This window comes from Notolabrus celidotus, chromosome 21 (assembly GCF_009762535.1).
Source record: "Notolabrus celidotus isolate fNotCel1 chromosome 21, fNotCel1.pri, whole genome shotgun sequence".
Taxonomy (NCBI): domain Eukaryota; kingdom Metazoa; phylum Chordata; class Actinopteri; order Labriformes; family Labridae; genus Notolabrus; species Notolabrus celidotus.
In genome coordinates, this window is record NC_048292.1 from 16,963,499 (window position 1) to 16,976,659 (window position 13,161).

The window sequence follows — 13,161 nt, forward strand, 5'->3', positions numbered from 1 at the left end:
GACATGCAGATTTTACAATGACCAAAAAAAAAACCTGACATTAATGGTATTGTTGACATCTATTTCATTGACCAAAACCAATCATGTAACTTCTTAAGGTTCCTTTGAGTTTTATTTTAAAACTCTTTGTGCTCAACTTGTTTAATCAATGCGTTTCATATTGAAACTTCAGGTAAAACTTGTTGTCAGGAGTGGGATTTGAACCCACGCCTCCATCTGGAGACCAGAAGTCCCTTTAACTCAGGAAGGAGTCAGTCCTTGAGTCTGGCGCCTTAGACCGCTCGGCCATCCTGACACCTGTGGGTCAGCAGAAAAATGTGTGACATGTGTGAGTTCAAAGGTCACATCAATCAGTTGTCTCTGAAAGCATTGTCTAGTGTTTATATATGTTATTTTATTAGATTTATACTCAGCAATCATATTGCACTGGAACTGGCAAATTCCAAGTAGACAGTTAAGTAACAAAACGTCTCACCTGTGCAGATTGTGGACTTCTGCATTTGGATAATCTGGGCAAACCTTATATTACAACTTTTGAAAGCTCTATTAACAGATCCAGAGTCTATGGGCATGAGACTGGATTTTGGCTTTGGAATAACAATAGCAGCATGGTAAGGATGGTAATTCAAGTATTATCAGAGTCCTGTTTTATTGCAGATGCACAAAAACACAAACCACCGTAATGCAACCCCAGCTTCCAGCGTCAGAATACTGATGACAATTTAGCTTAAATCTATGTCTGTAAGTAGATACTAATCCCAACTTCATTTCAATAATAATCAGAGTGTAAATAATGAAAGTGTACACGAAGGAAGTCATGGCTAGAAGTCCTTCATCCTGAGCTGATGACTGCAATGAAAGCCCTTCGAAGTTGCCTTATGCACCCAGAGGCATCAAACTGAACACTGATGGGCTCTGAGATTGCTCAGAAATGTAAAAGTAGACCCCTCTTTTGTAGTTTATATACACAACTATAGAAATGATCACAAATAGTTTGTAACACACGTTTCTATGACAAATCTACAATCATATAAATACTGAATCCTCATTAGATTTCCATTAAATCAGTACACATAGTGTACCCAGATAACGTGAAAATGTACCTACTCTATCTGTATAACTAGAGCCTTGTTAAATCAATGGTTACACACTCTCTAATAAATATAAAATTACTATAATATATGGATTAAAAGCTTTATTTGTGTTATTTATTGAGCAGCTTTCCTTAATCATCAACAGTATTACCCCTCACTGCAGTTTACACATGAATACAGCCTCTGTGATATAAAACACCACTGAGGTTTGCTGGCTAAGAGATGAGAGCAGAGGGAAGAGGTTAAGACTTAACGAGGAAATGTTTAGCCAATATCTGACCCAGACCTCAACGCACACACACACTCACACACACTCGCTCAGCAACATAAATGTGGGCTTGTGTTACATGACTGTTTGAGCGCGGCTCTTATTGATACAGATGTATTGGTCATTAAGTCAGTTAGGTTTGACGGCTCAGCTCGGCTGCAGCCAAAGAAAATAACATCAGCGCGCTCTCACAGAAACTTTCCACTCTGTACGAGCAGAAAGAACTACACCGCGGCGTTTCCAGATGAGGATGATATGCACTGGTGTGTGTGTGAGAGAGTGTGTCTGTGTGTGTGTGTGTGTGTGTGTGTGTGTGTGTGTGTGTGTGTGTGTGTGTGTGTGTGTGTGTGTGTGTGTGTGTGTGTGTGTGTGTGTGTGTGTGTGTGTGTGTGTGTGTGTGTGTGTTACCTTAAACATGCTTCTTGATCAACCATGTGATACATCTGCCTGTGCTTGTTTGCTTTACTTGAGTTTGGGTTTAGAAACTCTTAAATCTTTTCCGATTTGTACTTCTTGCTTCTCTTTATTGACTTTAAGGAATAAGATATTTTAATGGAAATTAGAGGAGTGGGTCCTCTTGTGTTGAAATGAGCTTAATTACTTTCTTACCCACAAGTAGGGTGAGAAAATTGTGACTTATCACCAACCAGGCTGGCTATCTCTTTTTCAGTGTGGATGCTAAGCTAGGCTAACAAGCATTGATCTTCTCCTGTAGCTTAACCCTGCAAGAAAGCACATACGTTTTAGGTACCAAAATGAGATAACATTATCACCAATTTTAAGTCTAAATGTGATTGTTTGTGTCAAATCATTCGGGAAACATGTCTCAAGTCTCCCTTCTCTTTCTGTTCATCTCTTCCAGTTGGAGGCAGAGTTAGCGCTGTGCGAGAGGGAGGGGGCGGAGCTCCAGGAGTACGCCAACCAGGTCCTGCAGCAGATCGCCGACCGATGCCCCGACATTTTGGAACAAGTTGTCAACGCTCTGGAGGACAGCTGCTGACACAAGGAAGAAAAAAAACACACACACTGACAGACACATAAATAAATGTTACATCACACAAAGTCAGACAACACATAAACAACAACACAAAACCCTGATGCATCACGGTGTTGGACATGAGGATGAAGACTGTCTCTTTAACTTGCACTCATTTCGTTTTCACACAAGGGAAAGGTGATCTGAGGGGAAAAATCACATCATTACTAAAAGAATTAACTTCCACTGTGTTGATAATCCCTGTTGTTTTGAACAAACTGTCTCAGCTGTGGGAAGAACTGTTCATTTTTCACTTCAAAGCGCTCTGCTGGTATAAGAGTGATTGGAATTAGTCAGAAATTAAACACGTATGTTCTTTACTACCACAAACAGAGGAAGCCTGCACTGCACTTACCATCTGTGACACTTGACTGTGGCTATCTTGTGTCCTCCCAGGCAATCAGCAGTCACTCACCATGAATTCACTTATATTCTGGAGATTTTCAAACTGTATAAAAGGGGTGACAGTGACTTCCCTCGTTCCAGGTAATATCTAATGCCAGACTTACACGCTGTTACCACATTTTGATTTGATTGGTTCAGATATCAAAGTGTTTATTTCAGCTGCCTTTGATTCTTTACGTCATTTGCTGCTATCTTTTTCACTTTCACTTTATTTCTTTCCATTTCTTGTTTTTTTTTTCTTGTCTGATATCTGATGAAACGTCCTCACTTGCAGTTTCCCTCATCAGTAACCTCTACATAGTTGTGTAAATTGTACAGCTCTCATCAGGGGAACACGACACTTTCTGATCTTTGTTTTTCTTTACTGATGAAAGGCGCTAATCGCAAAACTCCCTTTATTAAGAAACAGACCGGTATAGATGTTTAGTTTGTTTTGAGGAGACAGGACTTGCTCAGTCCATACTGAAATTAGAGATCAGATAATCCCTCACTTACCCCTTTTGTGACAATCCTGTGAGAGTTTCTGTGGAGGAATCTGAACTATCTGATTTTCCTGTGTTGAAATTTTTTGTTTATTTTTTGGGAGGGAGAGAGATTTAAAAAAAAAAGTAATAACTATATATTTTTTGCCTTTGCCTTTGGTAATATATATTAACTTTAGTCTTGTTCATTTGAAAATATGGTTATGTATTGGTTTTTATGTGACACAATATGTCTGTTTGTTTTCTGCGTGATTGAAAAGTCACCAAAAAGATGTTCTGCAACAAAGAGGACTGTTGTTGGGAATGTACACTGCACCTGCAAGCATCTCTGCAGAGCCGCTGAAGTCCTGCAAAAACAACTACTTTCATCTTGTGCACACAAGTGAACATCTTGTGTGCATGAGAAAATCATCTTGTGTGCACATGATAGTAACTTTTGTGCAAAAGAAATTCACTTTTGCACACACAATAGATAACTTGTTGCCCACAAGATATCTTGTTCACACAAAATAACAACTTGGGCCCACAAGATAATTTATATTGTGGGAACAGGTTGTTTTTTGTGCACAAGATAAATAACTTGTTCTCACTAGAAAATTCCATATGGCACAAGACAATGCCTGCAAGATACATTGTCTTGTGCGGACAACATAAATAGTGATCACCTTATGGGACTTCAGGGGCTCCATGCATCTCTGTGGGACGGAGAAGTTGTTCCCCTTGTTTGCGTTGGAAATGACACTGATGCATGTTTCCCTCAGCGCAGACAGCCTTAGCATGAATTCAACGCTAACAGCACAGAGCACTGGAGGTTCACATTGTTACAACTTGCAACTGAAAGATCCTCTTTCCGTTTTTTGTTTTCTGTTTCTGTTTTTTTTTCCACAGAAATACATGTCAGGCAAACAGCCTAGAAACAGGGATTCTGAAACTGATTCTACCTTGTCATAAACCTCTAACAGGCACTTTAGCTGTGTATTATAAAAAACCACATGGGTGTAAATGAGGAGTTTCAATCTAAACCATTTACATTTCATTTGCTTTTTTTTTTTTCAAATGTCACCAGTTTCAAGTTACTAAAAGCTTTAATGATTATAAAGACTTCCTGAAGCATTTCAGTTGTTCTCATTTTGGAATGAAACTCCATCCAGAACAAGCTTGTGTTGAAAGTCCAGTGTTTTATTGTGTCTGTTTTTTACTGAAAAAAAAACGTTTTTTCTTTTGGGAGTTGTGATGACCGGGGCTCACCGTCACTTTGTCGTGGATACGATTTGGGAAAGAGAGAATGGAATAAAGTTTGAATTTATCTTTTTGTTTTATTGCAAAAGAGGAAGTGTTGTGTGTCATTTCAGGTGAGATATTTGACAGGTGAGAGCTGCGTCTGTGGTTCCAGTCCCTCATTTTGACCCCTCAAGATGGAGAAACTTGTTATTCATCATCAAAGGTTGTTCAGCCCTCTCCATGCATGTTAGGTATGAGCAGTTTCACCTTAGGTGGTGGTTTTCTTTCTCTCATTTTATATTTTGATCTTTGACACTTGGGGTTACAAATATCAAGCTTCTCACTGGGTGAATCTACTATGAGTGTCTGTTAGTAGTGTGAGAGTTTTTATCAATCAATCAGACTTTATTTATAAAGTGCTTTTCATACAATGACATTGTAACACAAAGTGCTGTAAAAAAAACCAACCTAAAATAGAATAAATTAAGAAAAAGATCCCACCCCCAGACCTGACCCCAAACCCACCCCCCAATCATAAGGTGAAGAACACAATGTATGCAACAATAGTAATAAAAACAATAAAAAATAAAATAAAAAAAGAAGTTGCTGAAAGAACTGAGGAAACGCTGTCGTGATATCTTAATGAGGAAACACTGGAGGAAACATAAGATGTTAAAACTCAACACAGGAAGTTAAAATCACCAAAATAAAATACATTTCTAAGATAATAAAACACTAAATTATTAAACCATTAAAAGAAAATAAGATGCTTTAAAATAGAATAAAAGTAACTACAATTTGAACTAGATAAATAAAGTAATTAATAAATAAAACTTATGTCAATTTTTTAGTTCAAATGATAAAAATAATTCACTTTGTTTAAATTCCGACCCATCCCATCTCTAACCTCTGCCTCCCGCACATCCAGACCAAACTCCGCCTCTATCTTGACACTTGCAGTTTATTTTCCGATCCACCCATAATAATGACATTATTCTGAAGCCTAGGCCTCATCCTGTTCCACATCTTTACCACACACACTCACACAGTCCAGCCAAACCACTATTGTCTTCAACGTCCAAGAACTCATCCAAACAGATGTTTTTTCCATCAGGCTGAACTCAATTTAAATTATTGATAGAGACAGGTCCAAACTTCACTTATTCTGTAACCGTGTCAGACTAAATTGCAGTGGTGCAAGAAGTATTCAACTCTTAACTTAAAAGTACTGATTTCACATTGGGAAAATATCCAACAATCATTGAACAAAATGTTGAAGTAAAATTGAGCACATTTCAAACACAAGGCATCAGAAGTCAGAATAAATGATATTCAGTTGGAAACATTTCCAGGGAGCTATTTTGCAATGTGTGAATCATGCAGACCTGTGGCTCCCATATAAGGGTTTCAACTGGTAACAACATGCCTTTAGGTTGGCATGTTGATACCAGTCATACCTTACCATCACAAGAGGTCAATACTTTTAAATATACAGGACCTGTAAAGAAACAGAGAAAGCGACCAAAATGTGGAAATGCCGTTGCTTTGACAGGGAGTCACTGGACATCAGTGAGTAATCAAAATGAGGTCAGAATAGCTGCACACCATAATGACAGCGACTGGACATTCTGTATACACTCCTGCATATTTCTTAATGTGTAACAGTGTTACCCTTAGAAAATAAAGAAGCTGTCTCCTACCTCTAAGTCTTGGTTTCAGACCACACAAATATAAAGTACATTACTTTACATTCATTTAACTCCCAAATCAAGACGCTGCTAAGAATTGCTTAACATTTTTAATATGAACTTAAAAACTGCTTTGAAATACTAAATAATTGAATTGTAAACATGCAATCCAAAAATGTGATTGAAGCTAGGGTTGGTAGTCACGGAAAACAAGCATGAATTTGAATGTAGCATTTCCTCAGAACTCCGTCTAACCCCTTCCCCCCCTCCCCTCGGAGCTCCTCCAAAACGACACCCCCGCTCACATGCACGAGCGCCGCTGCTTTGCGACCATATGATCGTGACTGATTCGAAAACCGGTCCTCAGCACATCGTTTGTGTTTTGCACTACATCAACTTTTGCACTACATCAACTCATGTTTCAATCAGTGTGAAAACACCAAAACATTATCATAGTGAAAGTTAAAAACAAACAAACATAAAAATGTATGTGCAGAAGGCGGGCAGAACGGCAGGACGGGGTTTGATTGGTTTCATAATTTGTCTCCTGATGGCAGGGATTGGTTGATGTTTTCCCAGGTTTACTCCGGCTGTAGATAACGACTTTGTTTCGCTCTTTTTTAAGAACACATCATGTATTGATTGCCATCGGGACAGAGAGATCATTTTAACCAGTATAACAAAAAGTGTATCTAAAACTGACTACCAACCCCAGCTTTAATCATAGCTAAAACAATAATAATTAGACTGCCCCACTGTATACTGATCTGGCTGACGTCACATCCCTTCAGCTAACCAAAACACAGTTAACTTACCAATAAAACGTTCCTTAGGCAGGTACAGTCCACAGCTGGAAGCGGACTCTAATGGTCATGGCAACTTCAATGACACCTGTGCTAGTATGAAAAATGAACACTTGCACATAAACCAGCATGATAAAATCTAACTGCTATGACAGAAAGCATGTTTAAGAACATTTTATTGGAAGTGTTTTAATTTTTTTTGTTTGACCCATGTTCCATCTGTTAGAATGGAGGATGGGGTTCATGACCTATACTGCAGCTTCTCAGGGGTCAGAGCTCTGAGGGTCTTAGTTTCACTCATTGTAGCTGTTGTGCTGTCCATGTTTTAATAAATTCTATGGTTCATACAGTTTGCTCTGTGTGAACCAAAATATATCTAATCAGTTCACTTTTCAGCTTCATGAAAACATGTTTTAGTAGTTTTCTCTGCACACTTTCTTTGATATGTATTTGTAGAGTATCATCTTGTATAAAATCAGTTAAAAGTGCTCCTATTTAATATAAAATAAGTACACATAAGCACAAATCTAAGCATATTTAACAGTATTCATTCACACATAAAACACACATTGATGGACTTAAATAAGCACACCAATCTCAAACCATAAAGGAGCCCTAAACCCTTAAGTTTATCAGCAACAGTTAAATTCCAAACCACCAAGTTTTGAGATATCAGAGTACACAGTTCTTACTGGACAGGAAAGGCTTGCAAAATGAAACTATAAATTACAAACTAAAGCTGTCAAACAAATGCAGTGCACTCAAAACCACATTTTTCTCTTAGGTGTGGTTAAGTAGAAGAATAAAGTTTCAGAAAATGGAAATACCCAAGTAAAGTTAAAGAGCGCTGAAGTTTCTCTGCAGCACATTAACAGCACGGGGAGGATAGTTGAACAAGTGCCTGACACACACGCTTTTCTCATGTTTATATGTCAGCAGCTCATTGTAATACTTTGGATCATTCAACTGTAAAATCTGCTTTAACAGACCCTCCCAGCTCGTCTGATCTTGAACCCCAGCCCTGACCCGACCTCTGACCTCCTCAGTGAAGAATTTTCAAACTGAGTGAAAACATCGTCAGGGCCATTCGGGTCGTCCTGTTTCTTTCACACAATAAAACCCGTCACACACCGAGAAGCAGCTCCTCGACAGTCTGTAAATGTAGCATATGTTCTGCTGTTTACATCACATATGGCAACGCTTTGTGTCGGTACCTGAGTTTGTGTTCTGCTTTCTCCATCTACTGTCCTAATAAAACCCAGTGGAGGGAGACAGAAAGGATGGACGCAGCAAGAACGGAGGAGGAGGAAGAGATTCGCATGTATGACTCCCTGATTTATGTGATGGAGACGGAGAGCGAGAGAAGGGGAGACTGAAAGGAAAAAGTGGAGGTAAAACCCACTGTGCACCAGACATCATTTCATCTTCTTGTCTGGACTATAACTCAGACAGATCAGACTTCCTTTTAGTTTTCAAGCACAAATGGCAAAAATGCCACCACAAATGTGTCAGAAAAGAGAATACTGTCGTGTGTTTACTCAAAATGTAAATATCGAGCTTACTTAGTCAGAAAACACAGTGTTCTATAAGACAGGGGCAGATCCAGATTTGTTTACTGGGGTAGCACAGGGTTGGCTGATCAGTGAGTGCACACCATGCAGCAACCTCCAGCTTTGAAATATGAAGCCAATGCCCAAGTGCATAAATCTGAAGTGCCTCAAGTGTCCACTTGAGGCTGGCTCCAAAAGCTAAAGAATTCTCATTTGCATCCATGTTAAAATGACAATTTTTACAGCCTGATACCGACAAGGTTTTGGTCTGAGTTAATTTCTGTATTCTTACAGTCCTGCTGCTTCTGATAAGGCAAATATCATAGTTTAGTATTTTGGGTGGCACATCTGATGGCCAATCAGACTTCTAGAAGGGCCCATGCCACCCCTGAACACGCCTGTGGATCAGCTCTAAAATGCAAACAAATCTTTTCTGCGTTAAGCTTCAGGATTAAACCAAACCATGTGCCTTAATTACACTCTACATGCATAAGTCCTGTAAAAGTAAACATGGTTAATACTATAAGTAATAAAACATAACAGAACTTGAAACACCCCCTCCACATACTAAAACGGTTTCATAATTGAGTGCACTGTAAAAAGTCACTGCTGCAGAAAATCACTGTAAAACAAACCCTGGAGCATAACAAAGGAGTTCTTGAAACACCACAGAAAACAACCATTTTTTCATCCGATCATCAAATTGTGTCTTTCAAATGATTCAAAAGTCAAACGAATACTGCGTCTCATCTCCTCTTGGAAAATTTCCCATTTCCAGTTTCTTCACTTAAAGTATGACATGTTCTGAAACATGCCTCAGCTGTCAACAAGTACCAGCTCTCTCCATGTTTAATCACTGACAGACATGCCTCACACTCATAACAATGAATATATTTACCCACCAAGGGGTAAGTCCATATATGTCTTTTTATAGTCACTGCAAAAACAGCACACTATAAAAATAGTTGGCTGATATTAATATTATACAGCACTTATGTTTGTTTTATCCAGCTGGGAGCAGCAAATGGAGGGAGATTTCCACACAGGACATTACGCTACAACCTCTCTCTGAGTAACACCTTAACTTACAGAGTAATGTCTTTTTTAATCCTGTGACCTCATTCCATATATTTTTTGGGGTGTAAATGACTATGACTTGGTACAAAATGTCTCAAAACATTTGCAGCAGACTGCCTCAGCCATTCAGCTGCAAAGTAGGCTGAAGTGGCTGCAACTTATTTCTCAAGGGAAAACACACCAGATTGAAGTGCATCCACCAAAAGTGCCACAGACTCACTCAGATAATTGTTCAAAGGGTGTAAAATATTTTTTAGAAAAGATCCCTACAGAAACTAACCCATGTGTTCAAGAGTGAGATGTTTGTCTTGGAGCCAGGAAGGAACAACAGTTCTAGCTATCTCATGTGAGACAACAGGCTCCATTGACTATGACAGTACTTTTGCCTTGCAGGACACAGGGGGTTGATAGTCCACTGCTGTCATGATTTGTTAGCTTTTTTCTTTTAATGTGTTACAGAAATGTTGTGTTGGATCCAAACTTACCATTGCAAACACCAGAGTCGCACAATATCACAACAGTTTCTCATTTACCATCGATAACTCCTCAGTTTCTCCCTCCCACCAGGTTAAGAGTCTGGGTGTCATCCTTGACAGCACACTATCATTTCAATCCCACATCAATAATATCACTCGGTCTGCATATTTCCATTTACGTAACATCAACCACCGCCACCCGTCCCTCACACCCAACAGCACTGCCATACTCGTTCACACCCTGGTCACTTCACGCATTGATTACTGTAATTCCCTCCTCTTTGGTCTCCCTCTCAAATCCATCCATAAACTCCAACTGGTCCAGAACTCTGCTGCTCGTATTATCACCCGAACTCCGTCCATCAATCACATCACTCCGTCCTTCAGCAGCTTCACTGGTTACTGGTCAAAACTTGCATCAATTTCAAGATCCTGCTTCTCACTTTTAAGGCCCTCCATAACCTCGCTCCTCCATACCTCTCTGAACTTCTGCACATCAACACACCCAGCCGCACTCTTAGGTCTTCTTCTTCCATTCACTTCACTATACCAACCGCCCGCTTAACCACCATGGGGTCCAGAGCCTTCAGCCGGTCTGCCCCCCGCCTCTGGAACTCCCTACCACCAGACATCCGTAACATCGACTATTTTTCCATTTTTAAATCACATCTCAAAACACATCCTTTTAAACTGTCCTATTCACTCTGATCACACCTCTTCACTGCACTTCATCTGATCCTGTTACTTTTATTTGTATTTATTAATTACACTGTATCATGCCTTTTTGATTTTATCAGCTTAACTTTGATATTGCTTTTTTAAACTCTGCCCTGTATGGTGACCTTGAGTGCTAAGAAAGGCACCTTTTTAAATGAAATGCATAATTATTATTTTATTTATTAATATCACAAAGAGGCTGAACAATCCACACAACAGCAGTCCAGCAGCTCATGTGTTCTACAAGGAAAATACTGTTTTCGTCACTTGAGTCTGGTAACTTTGAGGTAGCAATGTAACCTGTTTTCTGGATTTAAAAAAGCGTTGTCTTCCCCCAAAAAAATCAATATCAGAAGGTATCTCTGCTGTGCTGCTGTCAGACACTGCAAATAAAAAGTGTGCCTGAAAGTGTCAAAAATGAGCAGTGTGGTTGACATAAGTGAATCCAACCAGCTGCCTTAATGGATCAGTGTAGCCTCTTTTACGGCAGCTGGTGGAAGAAACTTAAGCTTTATTTCCAAAACTTTTTGTACCTTTTAGTCATTAAGACCATGAAATATATAAAGACAGGGCCAAAGTTAAAAAAACTGGAGTTCCCCTTTAAGCCCGGCAGATGTTGATTGGCCTGAAACAGTTTAAAACTCTTCAAAGGTTACAGCTTCCTCTTTTGGATCCCTCTCTATCTCTCTCTCTCTCTCTCACACACTCACACACACACACACACACACACACACACACACACACACACACACACACACACACACACACACACACACACACACAAACACCTGTCTGCACACAGATAAGTGTCGATAAAATCTTGTTGATAATGGGAGTTCACAACACACAAAAACCCAGATGTCCTTGAGATAACGTTTGAACATGTGTGCAGTAAAAGACTGATCTACTTACGTCTTTCCGTTCCATATACTGTATATAGACTCAGTATAGTGCAGCACTGAGACACATGAGCGAGCAGGAGGAGAAATAAAAAAGTGAGTGACTGCAGAGGAAGCAGGGAGGGCTAGCGTTGGCTTCGGGTAGATGTGGTTTCAATCATCACACATCACATCACACATGAGTGAGAAGAAAAAAGAGGGAGAAGGTGATGGAGAGAGAGAGAAAACAGAGAGAAGAGGGGGGAGGGATGGAGGGAGAGCGCAGACCAAAAACAAACAAACTTGAAACACACTCAGTTTGTGTTACATGTGTCCAGCTTAATGATTTCAGTTGTGGTCTGAAGGCTGAAACGTGTTGCTTGTTGGTCTTGGATGTTAAGATTTCACAAACATATTCAACTTTATTTTCTCTAATAAATGGTTTGTAAAGTAAATGAACTGTAGGTGGGACGGGAGGAGGAGATGGAGAGAACTGGCAAGATGGAAGGGACAGAAGGAGGCAGTGAGCGCTAGGAAAAACTTTGGAGAGGAAATAAAAACAATGTGAGAGGAGTGGAGCTGCTAAAATAAGCTGTTAGCCGCTGACAGTCCAAACATCCAGCAACACTGAAGACATTTTCCTAATCTCCTTTTCATCCGTCCGTCTGTCCACTCCTGTGACTTTTATTGCCTCCGCTGAAAAATTCTTCCATGCTGATATGTCCGAATAAATGACAAGGACAGATAAGTCTCAGGAAAACATTGGGTCATGTGTTTCTAACAGTAAAACAACCATTATGAGCAGAAATTCCACTCTTTTCAGATCCTCAATAAGGTGTCAGGATGGCCGAGTGGTCTAAGGCGCCAGACTCAAGGACTGACTCCTTCCTGAGTTAAAGGGACTTCTGGTCTCCAAATGGAGGCGTGGGTTCAAATCCCACTCCTGACAGCCTAATTGAATGGTTTCTTTAATGGTTATTGATTAAGTATGTGCTAACTTGGAGGCCGTGGGCTGTCATCATGTAGGATATAAGCCTCTGCAAGAGACAGCCACTATTTCAGGGCTTCTGATGCAGCAAGCCGAGACTTCCTTTTTCAATGTATTGCCATTGTTTTCAGCCCAAGTAGCAACTTGAAAAGCAAGGATGGGGTTTAATTTAGATTCAGTGTCAAAAAATGGATTGTTAGCTGCACTTTATTGCAGATATCTGCTTGTATACATTAATTGAACCTATATTTTCCAATGCAAAAAAATTAGGAAAAGTGCTTTTAAGGCAAGAAAAGAGAAATAATTGTAACCTAATTTTTATGCTGAGCCACAGGTGTCAGGATGGCCGAGCGGTCTAAGGCGCCAGACTCAAGGACTCACTCCTTCCTGAGTTAAAGGGACTTCTGGTCTCCAGATGGAGGCGTGGGTTCAAATCCCACTCCTGACACAGATTTTACAGACATGTTGCACTGAAGGA

General features: G+C 39.8%; 1 protein-coding gene and 3 non-coding genes across 5 annotated transcripts in view; 3 read left to right on the forward strand and 1 right to left on the reverse strand.

Annotated features, from left to right (window-relative positions):
* Positions 1-4,612, forward strand: part of LOC117805359 (ELKS/Rab6-interacting/CAST family member 1-like) — a 216,451-nt gene extending 211,839 nt beyond the window's left edge. For both annotated transcript variants that reach the window (XM_034674050.1, XM_034674051.1), the window contains one exon: positions 2,225-4,612. In XM_034674050.1, coding sequence (XP_034529941.1) covers positions 2,225-2,362 — 138 coding nt within the window. In that variant the 3' untranslated portion in view covers positions 2,363-4,612. The remainder of the gene's footprint in view (positions 1-2,224) is intronic.
* Positions 184-295, reverse strand: trnal-caa. The gene is made up of 2 exons: positions 258-295; positions 184-229 (listed from the first exon to the last, which is right to left on the reverse strand). It is a non-coding gene; the product is annotated as a tRNA-Leu (tRNA).
* Positions 4,613-12,532: 7,920 nt separating the features above from the next.
* On the forward strand, positions 12,533-12,644 carry trnal-caa. Its single transcript has 2 exons — positions 12,533-12,570; positions 12,599-12,644. It is a non-coding gene; the product is annotated as a tRNA-Leu (tRNA).
* Positions 12,645-13,019: 375 nt separating this feature from the next.
* Positions 13,020-13,131, forward strand: trnal-caa. The gene is made up of 2 exons: positions 13,020-13,057; positions 13,086-13,131. It is a non-coding gene; the product is annotated as a tRNA-Leu (tRNA).
* Positions 13,132-13,161: the final 30 nt, after the last annotated feature.